This window comes from Podarcis filfolensis (assembly GCF_964270895.1).
Source record: "Podarcis filfolensis genome assembly, chromosome: 8".
NCBI lineage: Eukaryota > Metazoa > Chordata > Lepidosauria > Squamata > Lacertidae > Podarcis > Podarcis filfolensis.
The window spans coordinates 90,189,269-90,214,398 of NC_139611.1; the positions used below are offsets into that span (position 1 = coordinate 90,189,269).

General features: G+C 53.0%; 1 protein-coding gene across 2 annotated transcripts; it reads right to left on the reverse strand.

Moving 5' to 3' along the window:
- Window positions 1-667: 667 nt before the first annotated feature.
- On the reverse strand, window positions 668-20,551 carry SHKBP1 (SH3KBP1 binding protein 1). 2 transcript variants are annotated; one of them, XM_083627079.1, is made up of 18 exons: window positions 20,431-20,551; window positions 20,219-20,272; window positions 18,766-18,811; window positions 17,419-17,492; window positions 16,526-16,584; window positions 16,142-16,222; window positions 15,150-15,320; window positions 14,088-14,178; window positions 13,522-13,712; window positions 12,644-12,759; window positions 11,213-11,300; window positions 10,482-10,598; window positions 8,572-8,742; window positions 7,460-7,615; window positions 7,257-7,353; window positions 5,765-5,943; window positions 3,949-4,081; window positions 668-1,663 (listed from the first exon to the last, which is right to left on the reverse strand). In XM_083627079.1, the coding sequence occupies exons 1-18, from the start codon at window positions 20,508-20,510 to the stop codon at window positions 1,285-1,287; spliced, it is 2,283 nt and encodes a 760-aa protein (XP_083483205.1). In that variant the 5' UTR covers window positions 20,511-20,551; the 3' UTR covers window positions 668-1,284. The 2 variants fall into 2 exon arrangements, with proteins under 2 accessions (XP_083483205.1, XP_083483204.1); XM_083627078.1 differs by having other exon boundaries at window positions 668-1,666.
- Between the last annotated feature and the right edge of the window lie 4,579 nt (window positions 20,552-25,130).

Consider the following 25,130-nt stretch of genomic DNA (forward strand, 5'->3'; position numbering starts at 1 on the left):
TGACTTTCTATTTCTATTCTTTGTATATTGTATTGTTGTTCTATTGCTATGGCTGATGGCGGACGCAAATATTCATTCATTCATCATTCACCCATCCCTGCACTGTGTGAAGGCGGCCTCCAGCCTTTTCTCCCTGGACTTCCCTACTTGTGCTCTCTCCCACTCCAGACACCACATTCAGCTCTGAGTGTCCTTCTGCCCCTTTCATCCTGCCCCACATGTCTAGGACTCGCACATGCCCAGCTCAACATGCTGAAGCCAAGGCCTCTGTGCTTCTGTGACATCACAGCAGCTCCACAGGCGGCCGCAGGGCTTGTTCCTTCATCCCCACTGCACAGGCTGTGAGGTGTAGCGGTTAGTGTGCCAGGCTAGGCCCTTGGGGGACCAGGGTTCAAATCTAGCCCTTCAGCCGAACACCTGGGACCTTGGGGGGCAGCTGCTGTCTGTCTCAGCCTGGCATGCCTCGCAGGGTTGAAGACGGGATTGGAGGAGGAGGGGGAGAGAACCACGTGTGCCCCCTTGGAGGAAAAGGAGTGGGGTGTAATAAAATAAGGATAATAATTTATTACTTATACCCCAGCCACTCTGGGCGGCTCCCAACAGAATATTAAAAACATGATAAAACATCCAACATAAGAATTTCCCTGAACAGGGCTGTCTTCAGAGGTCTTCTAAAAGTCAGATAGTTGTTTATTTCCTTGACATCTGGTGGGAGGGCGCCACCACCGAGAAGGCCCTCTGCCTGCTATGAATGTAACAATAAAGAAGGAGGTATTCTGAAGCTGGAATTCCTTCTTTTTCTTTTATTTCTTCTTCCTTTCTCCAGCCCCCCCCCCAGACACCCACAGAGGCAGCCTTCCACATTTTATTGCATGGCCAGTCTCAGACTGATACAAGAAAGAGAGGCATTAATGAGCTTTGGCTTGTCAATGGGGGGGCGGGGGGGAGGGAGACAACAGCCACCCCCCCCACCCCCTGGGCCTTCCCCACAGAGGAGGAGAAGGGTCCTCCAATAGATGCTGCTGCAGAGCTGTGCAAAATCCCTCGCTGGGGAGAAAAGCGCCCAGCGCTGGGGGAGAAGGGGGCAAGGAGACCCTGAGAGGACTGGAAGTCACTTGGGGAGAGAGGTGCAAGCGTTTTGGGGGGTGGGCAGGAGGAAGAGGAGGGCTCAGAGGCCAGCCCTGCGCTCCTCCCCACGGCGGCACAGGAGGCCGGAAGCAAAGGCTGCCCCCCCCCGGCTGCACAGGGGTCTTTGGTCGGAGAGACGCCTCCTTTTGCGGAGGGTCAGAAGGAGGTCTCGCTGAGCCGCACTTTGGACGGGGCCAGCGGGAGGGGGGGCTCGCCGGGAGAGGGGCTTGGGCTGGGGGGTCTCGGGGCCGCTGTGGCCCCCCCGCTAGCAGGGCCCCCGGCGCCACGCCTGGCCTTGGCCCCCTGCTGCTCCCTGGGGACCCACCGGGGGTCCGGATGGGCCAGCCCAGAGGAGCGGGCAAGTTCCTGGCAACGCTCCACAAAGTTCCCGCTCAGGCGCCAGCGGTCCGGGTCTCCGCGCTGCAGGTGGGGGGAGTCCAGGGGGGGCGGGTTCTCACAGCCGAAGCGGCAGGCGGGGGCCGGGGAGCCCCTGGCCGCCTTGTCCCGGGGGCCGTCCGAGTCTTGGCACTGGAGGCTGCTGGGAAAGAAGAAGAAGCAAAGGCAGGTTATGGGGAATGAAAGGAAGGAGACGTTAAAATGGGCCATTCCCCAAAGACCGGAAGCTCCAAAGAAGAGGACAAAACTATTTTTGTTACTGTATTTTTTGCTCCATAAGACGCACCTGACCATAAGACACACCTAGTTTTTAGAGGAGGAAAACAAGAAAAAAAATATTCTGAACGAAACAGTGGAGGTATGATTTTTATGGTTCATGCTGTGGCCACAGACATGATATGTGATTTGACGGTGAGTTTGGGGTAGCCCAATGCAAAAATCCTGCATGGATCCATGCTTTGCAACCACATTTTGTGCCATTGCGGCCCCACGAAACAATGGATGCGTGATTTTTTGGTGCAGGCTGTAGCCATGGACATGCTATGTGATCTGATGGAGAATTTGGGGTGACCCAATGCAAAAATCCTGAGGATCCATGTGCTTTTACCTCCCCCCTCCCAGGCAGCCTCCTTTATCGCTAGCATCCCTTATCTCTCTCCCGATCCCACCGATCAGCTGCTTCCTTACAACACTCCCTTCCCTCTTGTTTGCCTTAGTGTCTTTTCCTTAGCTGGAGCAGTTTTTTGCTCCTCCTTTTCTTCTAATTTCTCTCCTTATTGCAGTTACAGATAGGTAGCCGTGTTGGTCTGCCATAGTCAAAACAAAAAAAATTTTTTCTTTCCAGTAGCACCTTAAAGACCAACTAAGTTAGTTCTTGGTATGAGCTTTCGTGTGCATGCACACTTCGTCAGATATCTGACGAAGTGTGCATGCACACGAAAGCTCATACCAAGAACTCTCCTTATTGCTTTAGTCTTCCTGTCCGTCCGTCCCTGCAAGTTTGCTGTCTTTACCTCCCCCCTCCCAGGCAGCCTCCTTTATTGCTAGCGTCCCTTATCTCCGATCTCTTGCCGATCAGCTGCTTAGCGGCTTTGTTTCAACACCCACTTCCCTTTTTCAAAAAAAAGAAGCACGATCTGCTTTTTGCCCCTGGGCAATTTGGCTCCAAGGACCACACATTCGCTCCATAAGATGCACAGACATTTCCCCTTACTTTTTAGGAGGAAAAAATACGGTATGTGGCAACAGCAGCTGGAATATCGTATGTGCGGAAATGGAAAGAAGAAAAGGTTGCACCAAAGGAAGTGCGTCTTCTGAAAGTAACGGACTGTGCAGAAATGGCAAAGCTGACAGTGAAATGAAGAGAACAAAGTGAGGAACTTTTATAGAGGAATGGAGGCCTTTTGTGGACTATCTTGAAAAAATATTACTGCCAAATGAAATTGCGGGCAGGAATTGAGATAAAAGCAGCGCGGGGGGGGGGGGGGAATGACAAAATAATTGTAATAAATAATGCAGTAATAAAGATTTGAGTATAAACATGGTGGAAGTGAGGGTGGGAAGTTAACTTACGAAATAATATAATTATTTGATTTGAAGGTTATTGTGAAAATATTTGAAAAATTTAAGGAGCCTTATATAGATATAATCTGCTCCCACGAAGGCTAGAGTGCCCTGAGGGAGGGCAAGGAGGGCACAAGAAGGGCCTGGCTGCAGGATCAGGCCAGGGGTCCATCTCACCCAGCCTCCTCTTCTCACAACCAGACACCTCCAAGAGAAACCCCCAAACAGGACCCGAGTGCGAAAGTATTATCTGGTATTCAGAGGTAGACTGTTCCTGGGCAGGGAGGATCTGCTATCACAATAGGTCTCCCTAGGAAGAGCCTGGCAGCTGGATGAGGCCAAGGGGAGCCCCTCGGGTCCAGCATCCTGTGCTCCCCGTGGCCAGCAAGCAGGGCACACCAAGGGGGGGGGGTCAGGCTGGCCAAGGCCACCCAAAGCAAACTGGTTGCGTTTCCTCTCCATGGTCTCTCCTGGCTTCAGAGGCACCAAGACATCTCCTTGCCAAGGGGGCAAGGGCTATGCCTCTGCCAACCAGATGCCCATTAAGGGAAACCTGAACACAGGAGCCCCCTTCCCTCCTGAGGTTTCCAACAACCAGCAGTCAGAAGAGGCCCAGCACAGCCAGCCATCCTTTGCCCTCTCCCCCTCCATGAATTTGTGCCGCCCTCTTTCGAAGCCACTGCCTCCGGTATGCCTTGGTCAGGAAGATGCCACGCGGAGCGAGTGACCCACAGGGGTGCAGCTGCCCTCCACTGCCCCTCGGGAAGAGCCGCTAGCCTGGACTTGTGAGCCCTCGGCAAGGAGGCTGCGCTGGGGGTCGGCTTTCTCTGCCCTCCCTCCACGCAGAGTGCCAATCTCTACCTGGTGCTGGCGGTCCAAGGAGCGCTGCCGGGAGCCAAAGGCCTGGCCGGGTGGGCCTCGAGGCAGTGGGAGAGAGCCAAGTCACACTGCTCCAGTTCCTGCAGAAGCTCCTCCTCCGAGAGACCCCCCGCGTCTGAGGAAGGCAGGAAAAGGGGGGGGGGAGATGGAAGGAGGAATTTATGGGCCCAGCAAGTGACCAGCCTGCCTGTGCCAGGGGCTGGTGAGTGGCACAGCCATTGCAGGAAAGTAACCCTGGGGAGGAGCGGCTGAAGCAGGTGGGGGGGGGTTAGCCTGGAAAAGAGGAGACTGAGAGGAGATCCCCACGGAAGAGGGAACGAGCTGGTTTCCTCCTGCTCTGGAGGGGAGGACTCGAACCCGTGGCTTCAGGTCACAGGGAAGGAGATTCCGGTTCAACATCAGGAAGAACTTTCTGAGGGAATGAGAGGTTTGACGGTGGAACAGGCTCCCTCAGGAGGTGGTGGCCTCTCCTTCCATGGAGGTTTTTAAGCAGAGGTCGGACGGTCATCTGTCCTGGATGCTTAAGTGGAGATTTCTCCATTGCAGGGGGCAGAACGAGACGACCCTTGCCTTGGGGGTCCCTTCCTACTCTACAACATCCAACTTTGTTGGAGTGGTCATGTTGTCTGGATGCCTGATTATTGTCTTCCAAAGCAACTACTCTATTCCAAACTTAAAAATGGAAAGCGTAATGCTGGTGGTCAACAAAAGAGCTTCAAAGACTCTCTCAAGGCAAATCTAAAAAAATGTAGTATAAACACCAACATTTGGGAAACACTGGCCTGCAAGCGCTCCAGTTGGAGAACAGCCTTTCCCAAAGGTGTCCTGGGCTTTGAAGATACTCGAACTCAGGACACAAGGGAGAAACGTGCAAAGAGGAAGGCAGGCTTGGCAAATCCACACAGTGATCAACTCCCGCCCGGAGACCAATGCCCCCACTGTGGAAGGACGTGTGGATCGGGAATTGGCCTCCACAGTCACTTACGGACTCACTGTTAAGGCCGTGTTCATGGAAGACAATCTTACTCAGCTATGAGGGATTGCCAAAGAAGACAATTACATGATTGTGATCTCGGGAGTGTTAGAATTTCACTCCTCCGTTGCTGGATGTGTGATTTTTACATCACACGTCTGTGTTTACTATCTAGGCTTGGAAAGTGTGAGAACGGAAGTCAGTCTTATCTCCCTTCCGCTGTGCTGTCCTTTTGTACTTTTCTTTATTCTCTCTCTCGTGGGGAAGTGAGAGGATGCCATACTTGCTCTGTCTTGTATATGTTGTTTAATAAATCCCTTAGAATTCTACGTTCACTCTCCACGTTTGTTTCTGCTATACTCTGCTGAGCGAGCATGCATATGTCTTTTGATCTGTGCCGCTGGTGCGCACCGGGACTGATTTGTGAATGTCCCAGGCTGTGCTTCATCAGGAAGACGCCCGGAGAGGTCTGTCCCATTCTGGGGGCTGCGTGTGCCCCCCGGGCGCAGTGGACTCTCCTTGGAAGTTGGGCGGCCGCCTGTCAGGGATTCTAGAGCTGTGCTCCTTGCATTGCAAGGGGTTGGGACAGATGACCCCTGGGGGGCTCTTCAAACTCTACGAGAAAAGCCCCAGCCCAGAGAGGAAGCAAGAGAGGGCCAGAAGTGCCCTGCGCTGCCTGGCAGAACCCGGCCATGGCACCCGGCCTCCAGACCCCCACATGGCTCGTCAGTCGATTCCTCCCCACGTGACAGGCACCAAGGCCGCACCTGGGCCCTCCTGTCGGGGGACTACCAGCCCCGCTGCCCCCCGCCCCGCCTGGCTCACCTGCCGGCTGGCCCACCACCTCCATGGCGGTGGTGAGGTCCCACATCTGCAGGCTGCCGTTGGTGTGGCCGGTGAAGAGGTAGCGGCGGGGGCGGGAGCCGATGCGGCTGGAGCCCTCGCACTCCTGCACCGCGAAGGCCGTGATGGGGGACCCGTCGACAGAGCGCACCTCGCAGATCCTGCGGAGGGCAGGGGGGAGAAGAAAGAAGGGGTCAGGGACAAAGGGGGCCCATCCAGTCCAGCCTCCAAACACCCCTGAGAAGCTGGGAATACATGTAGACTGCTTCTGGACCTGGAGGCTCCATAAGAACAGAGAAAGAGGCTGGCTCATGTAGGCCAGCATCCTGTTTTCACAGAGACCAACCAGAGGATGATAATAATAATAATAATAATAATAATAATAATAATAATAATAATAATAATAATAATTTATACCCAGCTCATCTGGCTGGGTTTCCGCAGCCACACTGGGCAGCTCCCAACCAAACATTAAAATACAATACTTCATCAAACATTAAAAACTTCCCTAAACAGGGCTGCCTTCAGATGTCTTCTAAAAGTCAGATGGTTGCTTATTTCCTCAACATCTGATGGGAGGGCACTCCACAGGGCAGGCACCACCACCGAGAAGGCCCTCTGCCTGGTTCCCTGTAACTTGGCTTCTTGCAGGAAGGGAACCGCCAGAAGGCCCTCGGAGCTGGACCTCAGTGTCTGGGCAGAACGATGGAGGTGGAGACGCCCCTTCAGGTATACAGGACCGAGGCCGTTTAGGGCTTTAAAGGTCAGCAACAACACTTTGAATTGTGCTCAGAAACGTACTGGGAGCCAACGTAGGTCTTTCAAGACAGGTGTTATGTTGTCTCAGCTGCTCCTAGTCACCAGTCTGGCTACCACATTCTGGACTAGTTGCAGTTTCTGGGTCACCTTCAAAGGGAGCCCCACGTAAAGCGCATTGCAGTAGTCCAAGCGGGAGATAACCAGAGCATGCACCACTCTGGCCAGACAGTCTACTGGCAGGGAGGGTCTCATCCTGCGTACCAGATGGAGCTGGTAGGCAGCTGCCCTGGACACAGAATGGACCTGCACCTCCATGGACAGCTGTGAGTCCAAAATGGCTCCCAGGCTGCGCACCTGGTCCTTCAGGGGCACACTTACCCCATTCAGGACCAGGGAGTCCCCCACACCCGCCCACATCCTGTTCCCCCAAAACAGTACTCATGGGATCCCCCAGTCTCATGGGATCTGAGCACGAGTACCTCTCTCCCCTCCTGCGGTTTGCAGCAACAGCGATTCAGAAGCATCCCTGCTTCCAACCGTGGAGGGCAGAACAGAGCCGTCCTAGCAAGTGGCCCTCAATAGCCCTCTCCTCCTCGGTGAATCTGTCCAGCCCTCTTCCCAAGCCACCCTGCTTGGTCCCTGCCTCCTGGGGGAGGGAGTTCCGCAGGTTATCTCCGCGTTGCTGCTGCACCAAGGAGGGCTTCCCCTGACCCACCTCTTGCCGGTGGAGGAGAGTCGCACGTAGAGCTTGCTGGCGTCTGGCACCACCCTCTGGAGGAAGACTTGCTGATCGTCCCGCTCCCCAAAGGGGCCTGCAAGAGAGAAGGGAGGGGGGTCACAGGCCTGGCAAGGCAATGGCGGGGAGCTCCCTTGGGGGGCCCAACCCTCCCTCCCTCCCCCCAGCCAGCCCCCACTTGCCAATGTCAGTGCCGGCGCTGCAGCCCCCGTGCCCGTCCACCGACTCCAGGGCGAGGATCTTGAAGGAGGCCAGCGGAGTGGAGCCGGGCTGCGTGGAGATCATGCCGCGGAAGCGGGTCACGGTCCATGTGCGGACGTGGTTGTTGTCAGCGCAGACTGGGGAGGAGAGAGGAGAGGCGCGGGAGAAGGAGCAGGGGGCGGCAACGTGCGGCCCATGGGCCAGATGTGGTCCACAAAGACCATTTTACTGGCTCCTGAGCTGCCCCCAAACTGAGCCGCCCACTCAGCGAGTCCCCCACGTGCTGTGCTAAACCAGTGCAGGGACTCGCCGAGCGACGCCTGAAATCACATCTGCACATGCGCAGATACCATCACCACCATCATTTTAAATTTGTATCCCGCCTTTCTATCTTACAGTACTCAAGGTGGTACACAAGCTGAAAAAAACAAAAAACGTACATCTAACAATCTAATGAAATACAAAAATGTGATCATAAAACGTAACTTTAAAATAGGCAGCCTACATCAAAAAAGTAACATTCAACAATCAATTAGAATAGTATAAAATAAATATATCAACATATAAAAGTTAAACAGAAATCCATTCAACAGTTACAATAATATCTAAACTATAATCAATAAAACAACGGCAAACTACAGTACGTAAAACAATACAATACACATTGAGAAGCAGAGGGAAGAGCAAGGCAGGTGGAAGGAGGCCTTGCCTGATGGAGTCTCTCCCCTCAGTTCTTCCTCCAGACACAGCTCCCTTATGAGGACTCCTAGGGCCGGAGGGTGGGGCAAGATACCAAAAGTCACATCTGCGCATGTCCAGACGCCATAAATTGCACCTGCTCAGGCGCAATTTCCGGAGTCTGGGCATGTGCAGACGCGATTTCCAGCGTTGCACTGGGCCAGTCTGGCCCACGGACAATCTCTGTGGGAATGATCCGGCCCCTGGCCGGCAAACCTTGCCAACCCGTTTTAGACCCTTCCATCTGCTTGCCTCTTCCTCTCCTTTTCCCTAAGCTAAACAGCCACCTTTCCTCATCCCCTCGACCGTTTTGGCTGCCAGACCCCCCCCGGCCGCCCTCTCCCCTCCCCGGTACCTGAAATGAGGTGTCTTTCGGAGAGCATCACCTTGGTGACGGGGCTGCGGTGGACGGCAAAGGTCTGGAAGAGCTGGGGCCCCGAGCTGACCGTCTCCGGGTGCTGGACGATGACGCGGACCGTGCCGGAGCTGGTGCCGTAGGCTATCTCTATCCAGTTGCCGCTGTTGCCTGGGAGACAAGGAAGCGGCCCCGGGGTCACCCAAACTTCATGGCTCACTGCGGCCCCTGGGTGATGGGGACCTGGAGGGGGATCCCCACCAGGCTGCGACTGGGGGGCTTTGCTGGATGGAGTGGGGCAGGAGACCCAGGTCCTCTCCAGGACACAATGCAGGGAGGGCTTGGAGGCCTTTAGAGGAACAGCTAAGGGCGCTGGGGACGCTTAGCCTGGGAAAGGGGAGACTGAGAGATGACAGGAGAGCCATCTTCAAATATCTGAAGGGCTGTACACAGAAGAAGATTGTATCCTCCATCTCCGGAGGGCAGGACTCGAACCTGTGACGAATGGTATGGTTTGTATGGGCCTAAAGATGGCTGAAGAACACCGCAAAATGGATGCGAAGTCTTGGAACTGTCAGGGAACTGTCCACGAACTGTGTTGTAAAAGCGCTAATGGAATGCGGCAGACATCGTGATGTTTTGGCAAAAACAGTGTGTGCTGGGAACGGTACAAGAACAGCACATACAAGGAGACATGGAGATGGGCTACACAACATGACCTTTGAGGTATTATTAATAATAATAATAATAGTAATAGTAATAATAATAATAATAATAATAATAATAGTAATAATAATAGTAATAATAATAATATATTATTTATACCCCGCCCATCTGGCTGCGTTTCCCCAGCCACTCTGGGCGGCTCCCAATTGGGTGTTAAAAACAATACAGCATTAAATATTAAAAACTTCCCTAAACAGGCTGCCTTCAGATGTCTTTTAAAAATACGATAGCTGCTTATTTCCTTGGGAGAGCACTCCACAGGGCAGGCACCACCACCGAGAAGGCCCTCTGCCTGGTTCCCTGTAGCCTCGCAATGAGGGAACCGCCAGAAGGACCTTGGAGCTCATAAGATAAGAGTTGTGAGATGATGCCAAGGACAAGGATGTGAGATGCCAAAAGCAAGGAGTAAGGAGTTGTGTAATGCCAAGCATCAGATGAACAATGAGGTGTATATATGGCAAAGCCCTCCAGCCTAAGTTGTGTGCCAGACATTTGACAGCGCTGTCCCCCGTGGCTCTTACTGAACCTGATCAATTCAGAGAAGAGTGAAGAGTGGTGAGTATGAAAGGCGTATGAATGGATGTCTGGTTGAGTCCATATTCCTTGTCTTGACAGGTGAATTACTTAGGAATCAATAAAGCAATATTACAGAGAAAATCCAATACTGGTTGTCTGAGGTTGCCTTGTGCTTTCCTAGGGTGTACTGGGTCTCATCTACGTTAAAGACCTAAACAGATTAAAAGAACCTAATTGGTCATTACAAACCAACAGATTCAAAAGGCAGTAAAGGAGATTCCAGAGTCATGGAGCCACAGAATCGCAGAGTTGGAAGGGAACCCCAGGGGCTCCATGGTCCAATCTGACCAAACATTAGGAAGAACTTCCTGGCAGCCGGAGCTGTTTGGGAAGGGGAGGTGGTGGCCTCTCCTTCCATGGAGGTTTTTAAGCAGAGGTTGGATGGGCACCTGTCATACATGATCCAGCTGAGAATCTTGCATTGCAGGGGTTGGACTAGATGGCCCCCGGGGAGGGCTACATTGCTGAAGCAAGTAGAGGAGAAGGGGGCAGAAGGGCTAGCTGCTCAGACCCCCCTTGCCCAGCTCTGAAGGCAGAGATGGGGGGGGGGGGCGGGGAGGAGGAGGAAGAGGAGGAGGAGGAGGAGGAAGAGGAGGAGAGCCCCTTACTGCTCTTGGGCGTCAGGTAGACACTGAGGGCGGTGATGGCATCCTCCGAGGGATCGCGATAGAGCTCTGTCACCAGGAGGTCGTTGTCCTTCATGCGCAGTGGGAACTTCTGCACATCTAAGAGGACAATAATAAAAATTTATTATTTATACCTCGCCCATCTGGCTGGGTTTCCTCAGCCACTCTTGGCGGCTTCCAAAAGAAAATTAAAAATACATTAAAACATCAGTCATTAAAAACTTCCCTAAACAGGGCTGCCTTCAGGTAATTTCTAAAAGTCAGATAGTTGTTAATTTCTTTGACATCTGATGGGAGAATGTTCCACAGGGCAGGCGCCACCACCGAGAAGGCCCTCTGCCTGGTTCCCTGTAACCTCACTTCTCGCAGGGAGGGAACCGCCAGAAGGCCCTCGGAGCTGGACCTCAGTGTCCAGGCTGGATGATGGGGTTGGAGACGCTCCTTCAGGTCTACTGGGCCTTTGAGGTTGTTTAGGGCTTTCAAGGTCAGCACCAACACTTTGAATTGTGCCCGGAAATGTACTGGGAGCCAATGTAGGTCTTTCAAGACCGGTGTTATGCGGTCTCGGCGGAGAGGAGAAACCGTGTGGCGTTTGGGTGCCCTGTCTGCCTGGCCCTCGCTTTTCCCTCCACGCAGAAGCACGGGCTTCCCGTTGGCCCTGGAAAGGGCTGGAGGAGACCTCCGTGCCAAGGAGCCCCCTCCCCATCACTCACCTACATAGTAGATGGATCCGTTGTTGCACCCCAGGAGCAAGAAGGAGCCGGCCGCATCGTAGCTGTTGATGGGGACCATGTCCTGAGTCTGTGGGGGCCGGAGGGAGGGGGAGAGCGGTCAGAAAAAGAACTGGGAGGCGAACAGGAGGCAGACGGCAAGCTCATAGCCCTCTCCAACTATCTGAAGGGCTTGTTTCTTGCTCTCCCAGGGGGCAGGACCTGAACCAATGGCTTTCAGTTGCAAGAAAGGAGTTTCAGACTAAATCTTAGGACAAACGTTGGGAAGATCCATTTGACAGTGGAACGGACAACCTGGGAAGGGGATGGGCTTGAAACAGAGGCTGAGTGGCCCTCTGTCGTGGGTGTTCTAGCTGCAATCCTTGCATTGCAGAGGGCTGGGCTAGGTGGCCCTCGGCTCCCTTTCCACTCTACAATTCTCTGATTCTATTTGGAGGACAGCAAATGGGGAGCCAGAGGAGGCCGGCCGCAATGATGCACCTGTGAGGCTGTGGATGAGGTGAGGGAAATGTGGGATGTGATCCATGAGAGGCAGTCAAGTACAACATTCTTGTAATGCTAGAGAAGACATGCGAGGGAATGTTTGGTTCTGCCAGTCAAAACTTCCTGTTCCTCCTGGCCTGGAGCATCCTTCCTTTGCAGGTGACTAGAGGTGCGCGTGACCTCACCTGTCCAGGCAACAAAAGGACAAGTCACGCAGCACCCTTCCTTCTTCTTGACTTCCTTCTTTGTTTGACCAGCTTCTAGCTAGGACTGCTCTGCTGGCTCTCAGCTAGCAGAAGCACTGGGATTATTCCCCTATATGGCATAGATCCACATGTACATATTTGTTACTAATACTGCCTTCAGGGATCCAACTGTGAACTGATGTGAGTAAACTTCTCTTATTGACTTTGAATAAGATTGTGGCATCTTTATTCTTTTAAGAGGGATTCAAGGGAACTTACCAGGAACGTGCAATTCAATCTGAGACAGACTGAATTGTATAATAGTGAGAGGCTCACACGAGCCTGCAGCCAGCCATGTGCTGTACATGTAAAAAGGGGAATGTAAACTCTGCTAAGTAAAGAAACTTGCTAGCGCAAGTTAGAAAGGATATTAATAAACAATATATCCTCTCCTGCCACCCTGAACATTCCCACAGGAGAAGCCATGGGAAACAATTCACAAAATAAATATATCAATAGACACTTTTTTGGGGGGGAAAGACTTGACCTGCTTAGGGTCCTCCCAGAAACTGCACGTGGTACTCAAGAGGAGCCGAGACCCCGAGACCCCCCCCACCTACCACCTTTTTCTCCCCTGACCAGATGCTGCTGACAAGCTCTGGAGGCGGGTTCCAGGAGAGGAAGTCTGCAGCCGCAGCCCCTGCCACCCTTCACCCAGAGAGCGGGCGCTGGACCGCCTGCCCACCTGCCAGTGTTTGGTGACTGCGTTCCAGACGCCAATCTTCCCCGTGTGGCTGGTGGCGATGAGCTGGCTGCCCACGAAGAACAGACCCTCCACGGGGACTCCTAGGTGGAAGACGCCTAGAGGGAAAGAGAGAGAGTCCGAGGAACATTCCCATTGGATCAGACCAGGAGAAGAGGGCCAAAGGGGAAGTCCCAAAGTGGGGCATGAAAGGCACAAGGGGGGCCTCCCCCAACCTCCAGAGGCAGGAGGGGTAGCCTTTGGGGCACCTACAGACCCGCCCAGCCCCCTTTTAAAGGTCTCACGGGAGATCGGTGTTTGTGGGATGTGAAGCAACACAGAGAGGCACTGCAAGAAAGGAAATTTCGAAGAGACAGGGTTTCCTTTCCTCTCATGTACCAATGAGAGGACGAACACCTTCCTGATGCCCCCTCCCCAGGCAAAATTGAGGATAAGATAAACAGAAACCTTTATCCATCTACTTAAAATATATACTCTTATGAAACTGCAGGTTATTACAATAATCCTGCCGATGTTCTGATCTGTTTACAATTTATCTGCCTATATTTCCATAAAATTTACAGCATGTTATGGTCTAAATGAAGATGATATTAAAATGATATATCGCTAACCAGCCTTGGAGGGGGGAGACATCTAATCCAGTGGCTATCCCCACATCAGCTGCTAGAGCCCAGGACTGGGAGCTCACTGGGCTTGGGGCTGGGACAATGCCAGGGGGCAGCAGGGCTTGGGGGCTGAAACTCCGAGGCTGGACCTAAGTGCCATTCCACTTGGCCCTGGGCAGTGCCTGTGAGCTCCCCCAACTAGAGGCTGCCTGTTCCCGCCCTGAAGTGACCCCCGGAGGGGCTGCCAGGCCTCACCAATCTCTGTGCCGTTCCCGTCGGGCTGCAGAGCCCAGAGGAGGATCTCGCTGCAGGAGGCGGCTGCCACCATCTTGTCGCTGTCCCCCAGGGAGCCCCCCAGCACCCGGGCGTTCAGCGCCAACCGCTCAATGACCCAGTCCAGCCGGGGGCTGCAGAAAGCCAGCTGCCAGCCAGACGTCTCTTTCATCCTAGGGGGCAGAGAAAGCAGTCAGGCAGCGGGGTGGGGGGCTGGGAAGGAGGGGGCTCTTGGACCCCAGAGCATCCAGCTGAACCTCTGGGCTGGGGAGGCCCAAGAGCAGGGGTCAGCAAACTTTTTCAGCATGGGGCGGTCCACTGTCCCTCAGACCTTGTGGGGGGCCGGACTACATTTTGGGGGGGGAAATGAACAAATTCCTATGCCCCACAAATAACCCAGAGATGTGTTTTAAATAAAAGGGCACATTCTACTCAAGTAAAAACACGCTGATACCCGGACCGTCCGTGGGCCGGAATGAGAAGGCGATTGGGCTGGATCTGACCCCCGGGCCTTAGTTTGCCTCCCCATGCCCAAGAGGGCCACTCACCGGTAGCAGACAAAGAACTGAGCAAAGGCCACCGCAATCCAGTTGTGGTGCCCACACACCAGACGCACCACGCCAGGGTCACCGGTCCCTCCTGGAGGAAAGAGGTGGACACAAAGAGAGATGCCGAGCAAGGCCCCCTCCCCTTCCTGGCTGTTCCCTTGTGGGACATCCCCCTTCTGGCACCCGGGGCCAGTGGAAAAGGGGAACTGGGATCACCACAGGCCAGCTCCCCAGCCTCGCCTGGTCAGATCCCAGGGGATAAAGATGCCTCATTTGGGATGGATGTGGGATGTGATACATAAGTAGCAGTCAAGTACAACATTCCTTGTTTTGCTAGAGTGGACATGCAAGGGGATGTTTGGACCAGCCAGTCGAAAACTTCCTGTTTCCTCCTGGCTGGGACATCCTTCCTTTGCATGTGACTAGAGGTGGGTGTGACCTTACCTGTCCAGGTAACAAAAGGACAAGGCATGCAGCACACTCTCTCTTTTTGACTTCCTCCATCGTTGGAACAGTTTTTTAGCTAGAGATGCTCTGTTAGCTTCCAGCCAACAGAGGACACTGGGATTATCCCCATATGGGATAGATCAACACGTATATACTTTGTAGAGTTTGGGGAAGAGTTTGGATTTGATATTCCACTTTATCAATACCCGAAGGAGTCTCAAAGCGGCTCACATTCTCCTTTCCCTTCCTCCCCACAACAAACACTCTGTGAGGTGAGTGGGGCTGAGAGACTTCAGAAAAGTGTGACTGGCCCAAGGTCACCCAGCAGCTGCAGGTGGAGGAGCAGAGACACGAACCCGGTTCCCCAGATTACGAGTCTACCGCTCTTAACCACTATACCACACTGCCCCCCACAGGACTATGCCACCCACTCAGGGAACCACTGACCCCGGAAGTGGGAACATGGGAGGTGTGCAGTTCCCTGGTTGTTGCCCCCGTTTGACAGCAGAGAGGGTGGGGCAAGGGAGACCCCCCCCCACAGCATCTGAGACCCAGACCCAAACTCCCTCCTGCTGGCAGCCCCTTCTTCCCCCATCTCCCCGGAGTGGCACGTACCTGTGGCTGAGGCCCTCTCCTCCAGCAGCCGCCCCAGGAGCCCCGCGTTCCCCAGGTTGGGGGGCATGGTGTTGCTCCGGCGCACCAGGCCCCGCTCCGAGAGGTTTGCCGCGCGTGCCGCCAGCTGTGCTCCCGTGACACTGTGGCGGTTCCTCCGTTTCGCAGGGAAGACTGGGAAGGAGAGGAGGAGGGGTGAGGATGGCTGAGCAAGAGGGCGAAGTGGGGGGGGGGGGGAGGCAGAGCTGCCCCAGCCTTAGTCATGGGCACCGGGACCTCCACCCCCAGCCCAAATTACTGCAGCACGAGGGAGGCCTGGCCAGCATATCCCGCCTTTGGTGCTCAGAGGTCAGCGCTGGTTGCCCATTTGCCACGGGCTGCTCAAGGTGTTAGTACGCAAAGCCCTTAACCACTTAGGACAAGTTTACCTGCAGGATCTCCTCACCCCTCTTGTGCCCACCTGACCACTTAAACTGGCGAACTGGCACCACTTACAGGTGCCACATAATCCCTGTTCCGTGTTTATAAGAAATCAATCTTTTAGTCTGGCAGCACCTGCACTTTGGAACTCCCTGCCCCTTGACGTCAGGCAGACACACTTCCGGGCACTTGCTAAAATCATTCACTGTTTAGACAAGCCTGCCCAGGCGCTTAGAAAGTCCATGCAAGTTTTAATCTGCTTTGCATATTTTAAAGCAGGGACGTCCAGCAGGTAGATCGTGATCTACTGACAGAGCACTGGACGTCTGTGATAGATCACTGGCTCTCCCCTCAAAGAAGCTCACTGCCAGTTTTTAATTTTGTGAGTAGGTCGCAGTCTCTTGGGAGTTGGCCAAGTATTGTAGATTTTGCTTGATAACATTGTTTTATCCTTTGATAAACTGCTTTGAGGGTTACTGATCAATCAAGTGGTGTGCAAATTTTATGGAATAAATAAGTAAACCCAAAGTCCTGCAAAGCCCCCCTCCCTTCCCCAGGTGTGCCCTGCCTCCTACCTGGTGGCGGCAGGTAGCCATTGAAAAGGACACTCCCGCAGGACGAGCGCTCCAGCTCCTCGCGTAACTGCAGGCGGCGCACTAGACACAAGGGAAGCAAGGAAGAGGATCAGCTCAGCCCACCGTGGCCTTTGACCCTGGGGGGCACTGAGGCCCCTCGCCCGCCCAGCCCTGCTACCTCTCTGGATGTGGCTCAGAGTGCAGCGGGGGGCGGGGGCTGGAACAGAAAATTAAAGCAGGGAGAGCAGAGACAAATCACCAAAGCACCAAGTATTTGGGACCACAACATGGTGCAAGCCCCACCCACCCCCAAAATTCAGACTTTGCAAAAACAACAACAAACCACGTGCTGCCAAGGCGAGTCGGATCTCCCTTTGTGCATACCTAGCGGTGTGATCCCGTAGAACTGCGCTTCGTGCAGGAGCAGTGAAACGTTGGTCCTCCTGGGGGCACAAAGAGAAAGGTCACCAGGGAGCCTCATCCCCCCAAGTTTGCATGGAAGACACCCACCCCATCTGCCAAAAAGGCCAGAGGGAAACTGAGGGCTAGGAAGAAAGGTTGAAGCATTCGGAATTTTTTGTTTAGAGAATTGACAAGAAAGAGGTGGCATGACAGAGGCTTATAAGATTAGGCATCTCCATCTCTCCTAACTCTAGAACTCTTGGAGATGCAGTGAAGCTGAAGGCTGGGAGTTTCAGGACAGAGAAAACGAAGTCCTGCTTGACGCAGCAGAGTTAAACTGTGGAACTGATGGCCACCAGCCTGGATGGCTTAACAAGAGGACTGGACAAATTCACGGAGGAGGAGAGGGCTCAGATTTCACTTGTGGGTTTTCCCGGCATCTGTGTTCAGTATCATTTGTCACGAAGGATAAGGGTGCAGATAATTTTAAGGACTTTTTCTATGAGTTCTGGGTGTGGTTTTCCGGCTAATTAGGCACAGCTGGTGATGTGAATGAAGAGAGAAGAAGTTGCAGTTTGCAACTGCCTGAGAAAGAGAACATCCACATGCTTCATGTTTGTGTAGCCGTAATAAAACTCTTGTTTGAGTATTTTACATCAGTCTCGTGGTTCTGTCGTCTGCTACCAGGGAAAATTCGCCTCCAATAATCTGGTCAGCCACTGTGAGAAAAGGATGCTGGACCTGATCCGGCACAACCTGCCTCCCAAGGAATCTCAAAAGAAAGTGCTGGAACAGCAGAGCACCAACACAGACCCCCCTCCAGCCCCCGGCTCCATGCCCAGCCTAGAGAGGCTGCTGAGGTCTTCCTACCGCACCTGATGTCAAGCTCTTTGGTCCGGAGGAAGTTGAGGATGGGGGCAAAGATATCGGGGTCTCGGTCGATGAAGATCTAGGAGGAAAGAGACAGGGCGTGTTTGGCTGCAGACTTGCACCAAGGCAGCTTGCAGTGTGTCCCAAAAAGGCCGAGCCAAGGGATTCTCCTGCCATGCAATGCGACTGCAGCCCTGGGAAGAGAAGCTGCTCATAGAGTCTGATGTGAGAAGGGGGATGAAGGCCAGAGTAGCAGACAGAAAAACACAGTTTGTGCGCTGAAAAGGGGTGGGGCACCATCCCAGCTGCCATTGAGGCTGCTGCCAAAGTCAGCTTATAATTTATGTATTTATTTCATAACATTTATATACCAATGGATTGTCAAAAGAACCTCAAAGTAGTTTTCCAAAAAATAAAGTAATAAAAGCATCACTGAGAAAAATGAGTAGCAATCATTTAAGACATTCAAAAAGTTAAAACTAACAATAGACTAAATTAATAAAAAAAAGTCCACTAGCACCTTAGAGACCAACTAAGGTGCTACTGGACATTTATTTATTTATTTTATTTTATTTATTTCGACTGTGTCAGACCAACACGGCTACCTACCTGAATCTAACAACAGACTAAAAACGGATCAAAACTCACATGAACTTTCTAAGCATCTGAACAGGCTGGTCTAAACAAAAATGTTTTTAGCAGGTGCCAAAAAGACAATCATCATGCTTGCCTGATGTCAACAGGCAGGGAGTTCCAAAGTGTTGCCACACTAAAAGATTGAGTTCTGTAGTAGTGCCAAGTCCACCAATCAAAACTTCATTATGCTTGCATCCGCCTTGAGAAATGCTCCACAGGAATGGAGCCCAGAGCAGCTCTTGGGGAAGAAGTCTCATCCTCCCCATTTAGGCAGATGTGATTCCGCAGATGTGCTGGGTGTTCATTTCACTTAATTCCTCACAGCACGGACAGGGAACATGGGGCCTCCAAACATTAGGAAGATCTTTCTGACGGCAAGAGACATTTGGCAGAGGGACAGACTCCCTGGGAAGGTGGCAGACTCTCCTTCCTTGGAGGTTTTTAAACAGAAGCTGGATGGCTACCCATCAGAGATGATTCAGCTGCTACTCCTGCATTGCAGGGGGCTGAACGAAATGACCCTTTGGGGTCCCTTCCACCTTTAAAATTCTATATTGGACTCCAGCTCCCCCCAGCCCCTCGCTAGGGGGGTCAGGGATGATGGGAGCTGCAGTCCAAGAGGGCACCAGGTTATCTACCCCTCCTGCCACCCTCTGTGCCACCCTCATCCCGCTCTCCAGGAACAGAGCAAGGAAAAGGAGCTCAGAGCCACTCACCGCCCCCGTTTCATCCTTCAAGGTGGAGATCCGTCCGCTGAGGAGGCTGCAAGTCAAACAGATGCAGGTGAGGCTGCTGCTGAATCAGGGCAAGCGAGGCTGGAGAGGCAGAGCCACCCTGAAGGCCTGCGCTCAAGGCGGCCCAGGCGGACGAGTCAGGCTGGCTTCCCCTGTCGCCGCTGAACATGTGGCCTCTCCTCTCACCACGGAGACCCTTGGCTGCTCAGAGGCAGCTCTGCAGGGCAACCCAGGAAATGGGGCTCTTGGGGACCGAGCATCCTGAACCTCCTCCCAGCGACAACCCTCGGGGGGAGGCTGCTTGGTGCTCCCCCCGAACTGCTTGACGAGGCCTCCAAGTCCAGGGGAGAGACGCCCTGCAGCCCAGCCAGCATTCCCTGGGCAGGGGGTCCCAGGGCTTCCCCCTTCCTCAAGGACCAGAGCGGATGGGGCTCTACGTGGGGCTACACAAACACACACATCACGCAAGAGGACAAGAAATACCTGCAATGGGGCTACACCTTAATTTATTAGTTTTTAAGTAATACCTGTGACCCATCCTTCTGACCAGTGATGCTGAAGACAGGCAGCCTCCAACAACAGGTGTGGGGGACTCCCTGGTCCTGAATGGGGCAACTGTATCCTGAAGGACCAGGTGCGCAGAGTCATTCTGGACTCACAGCTGTCCATGGAGGTGCAGGTCCATTCTGTGTCCAGGGCAGCTGCCTGCCAGCTCCATCTGGTATGCAGGATGAGACCCTCCCTGCCCGCAGACTGTCTGGCCAGAGTGGTGCATCTCCTGCTTGGACTACTGCAATGCGCTTTACCCGGAAACTACAACTAATCCAGAATGCGGCAGCTAGACTGGTGACTGGGGGCGGCTGCCGAGACCACATAACACTGAACTTGAAAGACTGACATTGGCTCCCAGTAGGTTTCTGAGCACAATTCAAAGTGTTGGTGCTGACCTTGAAAGCCCTAAATGGCCTCAGTCCTGTATACCTGAAGGAGCGTCTCCACCCCCATTGCTCAGCCCGCACCCTGAGGTCCACCTTCAAGGGTCTTCTGGCAGTTCCTTCAACTGCGAGAAGCGAAGTTACAGGGAACCAGGCAGAGGGCCTTCTCAGCAGTGGCTCCCCCCCTGTGGCACTCCCTCCCACCGGACGTCAAAGAAATAAATCTCACTTTTAGAAGACATCTGAAGGCAGCCCTGTTTAGGGAAGTTTTTAATGACTGATGTTTTATTCTGTTTTTAATCTGCTGGGTGCTTCCAAGAGTAGCTGGGGAAACCCAGCCAGATGGGCGGGGTATAAATAATAAATAGTATTATTATTATTGATAATAATAATACTCCGCCCATCCGGCTGGGTTTCCGCGGCCACTCTTATAACGAGGGGTGTAAATGCTCAAAGAGGACCTTAGGGGCTCTTCTCCCCGACCCCCCCCCTCCTGGCACCTGGAAAAGAAGGAATCCGGGATCCAGGTGAGGGTCTGGCGGGAGGTGCTGAACCTGCAGAAGAAGGAGAAGGAGGAGGCAGGGCCGTGAGCGCAGGAAAGCGGGGCCCTGAGGACTAGCGCCTTGGCCGCCTTTCGAGGGCCTCCCCCCCCCGTCAAGGGGGCGTGGCCAAGCGGTCTCCATGGCGACGCCGACCCCCCCCCCGCACTCGCCTCCGGCCGCCCACGTTCAGCTGCACGAGCTCCGCCCCGCCGCCCGCGCGACTCCCCGCCGCCGCCGCCGCCGCCGCCATCGCCCCTCGCCGCCACCGGCTCCCTTCCGGGCTCAGGGCCGCTTCCGCGGGCTGCTCCGCCTCCGCCGCGACGCCATTGGACGCAGGGCAGCTCCAGTCCCGCCTCCTCCAGAACCTATTGGCCGGACCGCGTCCTCGCCGCCGCATTGGCTCCCTGTGGTGGGGGAGCCCGCCCTCCCTCTCTCGCCATTGGCCACGGGCGGACAAGCGGTTGGGTGAGGTTCCTCGGGGCGGAGCCCTTGGCGTCAACAAACGGCGCTCGCCTCCGCTGATAGGCCCGGCTCGCTATTGGCCGCCTCGCTTGGGGCGTCTTTGGCTTCGATTGGGCCTCGGGCTCGAGGGCCCGCCTGCTCTGCGTCTCCATTGGGCCTGAAAGACATCATAAGGGCAGGCTTGGCTTACAAGACTCCCTGACTAGCATGGCTGTGAATTGAGTTTGTCTGGCGTCCTTCGCCGGGAGACAAAAGGCATGGATCACCCAATGCCCAGCAGGCATGCAGGAGAGGCCAGGGAAAAGAACAATGATAGCTGTAATGGTTGGTTGATTGATTGATTAATAATAATAATAATAATAATAATAATAATAATAATATATTTATACCCCGCCCACCTGGCTGGGATTCCTCAGCCCCTCTAGGAAGAGCCGAGCAGATCCTCCACTGGAGAGGAGGGGGGGGCAGACTCATCTGGTGCACGTGACCCCCCCCCCCCCAAAAAAAAGAACCGCAGGAGCTGTAGTTGAATCCGGGTGCTGGGAATTGTAGCTCTTCTTACGGAAATTACAGGGGGGGGCACATCTTTAAAGTTGTTACAATGTTACAAATATTTTGCCTGAATGTATCCTTTCAACCTGACAGCTCAGGGAAGATACCTAGCTTTTCGAGTTCGTAGAAAATCCATACTTTAACCGACTCTCCTCATTCCAACGCCATTTTGATCCTTAAATGAGGTGAATTTGGGCTCCACCGCCGTCCATGAACCAAGAAGCGGGAAGTCACTGTAGGCAGCAGGAACAGGGCATCCCGCCACACAGACAGGGCCCCCACCCAGGGAGTGACCAGGGGGCAACAAGAGACAGTTGAGCAAGTCAGGTGTTCTGAAAGCCCATCTCCAGCCAAGTCCTGAGGGCAAGGAGATGTCAAGAGTTTCATTGTTCTTTCAGTGATGGGGACTTAAGAAGTTGAAAAAGGTGTCTGATAAGGGGACCTCATGTTGAACTGGTATAACCCTTGTATGTTGTTGTTGTTGTTGAGTCGTGTCCGCCTCTTTGTGACCCCCTGGACCAGAGCACGCCAGGCACTCCTGTCTTCCACTGCTTCCCGCAGTTTGGTCAAACTCATGCTGGTCCCTTCGAGAACACTGTCCCACCATCTCATCCTCTGTATACCCTTGTATACCCCTCCCCATTTGTGACATGCTAGTGACGTAGTAATGATGTCTCAATGATGCCCCTCAAAGTGTATTCTGGGGAAAAGAGGGAAGGTTTAAAAGAGGATGTCCCTCCATGCTCAGGGTTCCTTACTCCCATGGGGACTAGTTGCGCAACAATAAAGATCATGGTCTACTGCAGGGGTAGGCAAACTAAGGTCTGGGGGCCGGATCAGGCCCAATCACCTTCTAAATCCGGCCCATGGACGTTCCAGGAATCAGTGTGTTTTTACATGAGTAGAATGTGTCCTTTTATTTAAAATGCATATCTGGGTTATTTGTGGGGCATAGAAATTGGTTCATTTTTATTTTTCAAAATATAGTCCGGCCCCCCACAAGGTCTGAGGAACAGTGGACCAGCACCCTGCTGAAAAAGTTTGCTGACCCCTGGTCTACTGACTCCTGTTTTGCTCCAAATTACTTGGCTGGAAGTTCCTTCTTTTACTGACCTCATGGACCCGCGGGGGACTTGCACCCTGACGAGCTGGCCTGTTGAGTAGGCTCTCCCCCCAAATTTTTTTCCCTTTAACAGGCAGGAGGATCAGGAGAGGCCAGGGAGAGCCTAGCAGATCCTCCACCTGGAGAGGGGGGGGAGCAGACTCATTTGGTGCACGACTCCCCACCCCCAAAAGAACCGTGGGAGCTGTAGTTGAGTCAGGGTGCTGGGAATTGTAGCTCTGAAACTACAGTTCCCCCCAATCCCGAATGCCAGTTTCAGGAGGGTGGGTGGGTTGCTCCAGGCTTAGACCACATGCCTGTAACAAGCTTTTATCATGCTGATAATTTAGAAACTTTCACCACTGCAACTAAACCAAATTTCACTGCCTGTGTTTTATGACCAATGGGAAAGCACACGAATCAGACCTTTGGAGAGTTTGTAAGTAAACAATTATTAACTCACTAAATGTGTGGTGTTTTTCTATGCTGTGGAAGAGGGGAACTTTGGAAGGAACTCACAGGGGCGTCTCTTAAAGGTCTAACAGCCGATACTTCCACACTTTACCTTGCTGCATGCTTTGTGATTTTAAATCTTTGCCGGGGTTCTCCCACCAAAGGGGACTTGCTCCAAACTTTGATCTTGCAATCCGGGAATTCTCCTTTGACATACCCATTTCTTCCTTGCCACCAACAGATGGGCCAACGGTCAGACTTGGTAAAAGGCAGATTCCTATGTCAAGAATGTAAGCAGAACCTGCTGGATCAGGCCAATGGCCCATGTGGCCAACATCCTGTCCTCCCCATGGCCAAGCACATGTCCAGAATGGGAAACCCACAAGCACGACCCAGACACCAGAACCTTCTCCCCTCCCCTGGTTTCCAGCAATTGGCATTTAGAAGCATTCCTGCCTCCATGAATTTGTCCAATCCTCTTTTAAAGGACCTAGCAAGAAAGAGGCCTGGCAACATAGTGGAGAGGGGCACCCAGAAAATGCAGAGCAATAGCAAGGGATCGAGTCTAGCACAGAGTGTGGGAAGTGATATGTAAGTAGCAGTCAAGTACAACATTCCTTGTTTTCCTAGAGTGGACATGGCCTGGAGCATCCTTCCTCTTGCATGTGACTAGAGGTGGGCGTGACCTTACCTGTCCAGGTAACAAAAGGACAAAGGCATGCCGCCACTCTCTTTGACTTCCTCCATCATTGGAGCAGCTTTTAGCTAGATATGCTCTAGCCAACAGAGGACACTGGGATTATCCCCATATGGGATAGATCCACATGTATATCCTTTGTAACTAAGTCTGCCTTCAGGGATCCAACTGTGAACTGATGATGTGAGTAAATGTCACCCAAAGGGTGCTCATCAATGGTTCCACTTCATCCTGGAGAAGAGTGACTAGTGGGGTGCCACAGGGTTCTGTCTTGGGCCGAGTCTTATTCAACATCTTTATCAACGACTTGGATGATGGACTCAAGGGCATCCTGATCAAATTTGCAGATGACACCAAACTGGGAGGGGTGGCTGACACCCCAGAGGACAGGATCACACTTCAAAACGACCTTGACAGATTAGAGAACTGGGCCAAAACAAACAAGATGAATTTTAACAGGGAGAAATGTAAAGTATTGCACTTGGGCAAAAAAAATGAGAGGCACAAATACAAGATGGGTGACACCTGGCTTGAGAGCAGTACATGTGAAAAGGATCTAGGAGTCTTGGTTGACCACAAACTTGACATGAGCCAACAGTGTGACGCGGCAGCTAAAAAAGCCAATGCAATTCTGGGCTGCATCAATAGGAGTGTAGCATCTAGATCAAGGGAAGTAATAGTGCCACTGTATTCTGCTCTGGTCAGACCTCACCTGGAGTACTGTGTCCAGTTCTGGGCACCACAGTTCAAGAAGGACACTGACAAACTGGAATGTGTCCAGAGGAGGGCAACCAAAATGGTCAAAGGCCTGGAAACGATGCCTTATGAGGAATGGCTAAGGGAGCTGGGCATGTTTAGCCTGGAGAAGAGGAGGTTAAGGGGTGATATGATAGCCATGTTCAAATATATAAAAGGATGTCACATAGAGGAGGGAGAAAGGTTGTTTTCTGCTGCTCCAGAGAAGCGGACACGGAGCAATGGATCCAAACTACAAGAAAGAAGATTCCACCTAAACATTAGGAAGAACTTCCTGACAGTAAGAGCTGTTCGACAGTGGAATTTGCTGCCAAGGAGTGTGGTGGAGTCTCCTTCTTTGGAGGTCTTTAAGCAGAGGCTTGACAACCATATGTCAGGAGTGCTCTGATGGTGTTTCCTGCTTGGCAGGGGGTTGGACTCGATGGCCCTTGTGGTCTCTTCCAACTCTATGATTCTATGATTGACTTTAAACAAGATTGTGGCGTGTTTATTCTTTTAAGAGAGATATAAGGGGACCTACCAGGAACCTAATAGTGAGAGGCTTACACAAGCCTGCAACCAGCTATCCACTCTGCTTTTAAAAGGGGAATGTGAAACTCTGCTAAGTTAAGGAACTTGCTAGCACAAGTTAGGAAGGATATTAATAAACAATGTATCCTCTCCTGCCTCCCTGAACATTCCCACACGGTGGGGGCTGGACTACAACCTTAATCCACTTCAGGGAGCCTAGCCAATGGGCGTTATATCCCAACCACAGGTAGAGGGCCACTGGGTCCCCATGCCTGTTCTGCCTCCGCTAGCACACTGCCATGGAAGCCTGGCAAAGAATCGGGACCCCAAAAGACAGG

Coding starts and splice junctions, on each gene's coding strand:
- SHKBP1 (XM_083627078.1), bottom strand. CDS start 20,510: ATGGCGGCGGCGGCGGCGGCGGCGGGGAGTCGCGCGGGCGGCGGGGCG. Junction 16,585..17,418: donor ACCAAAGAGCTTGACATCAG/GTGCGGTAGGAA, acceptor TTGTGCCCCCAG/GAGGACCAACGTTTCACTGC. Junction 7,616..8,571: donor CGAAAGACACCTCATTTCAG/GTACCGGGGAGG, acceptor TCTCCTCCCCAG/TCTGCGCTGACAACAACCAC.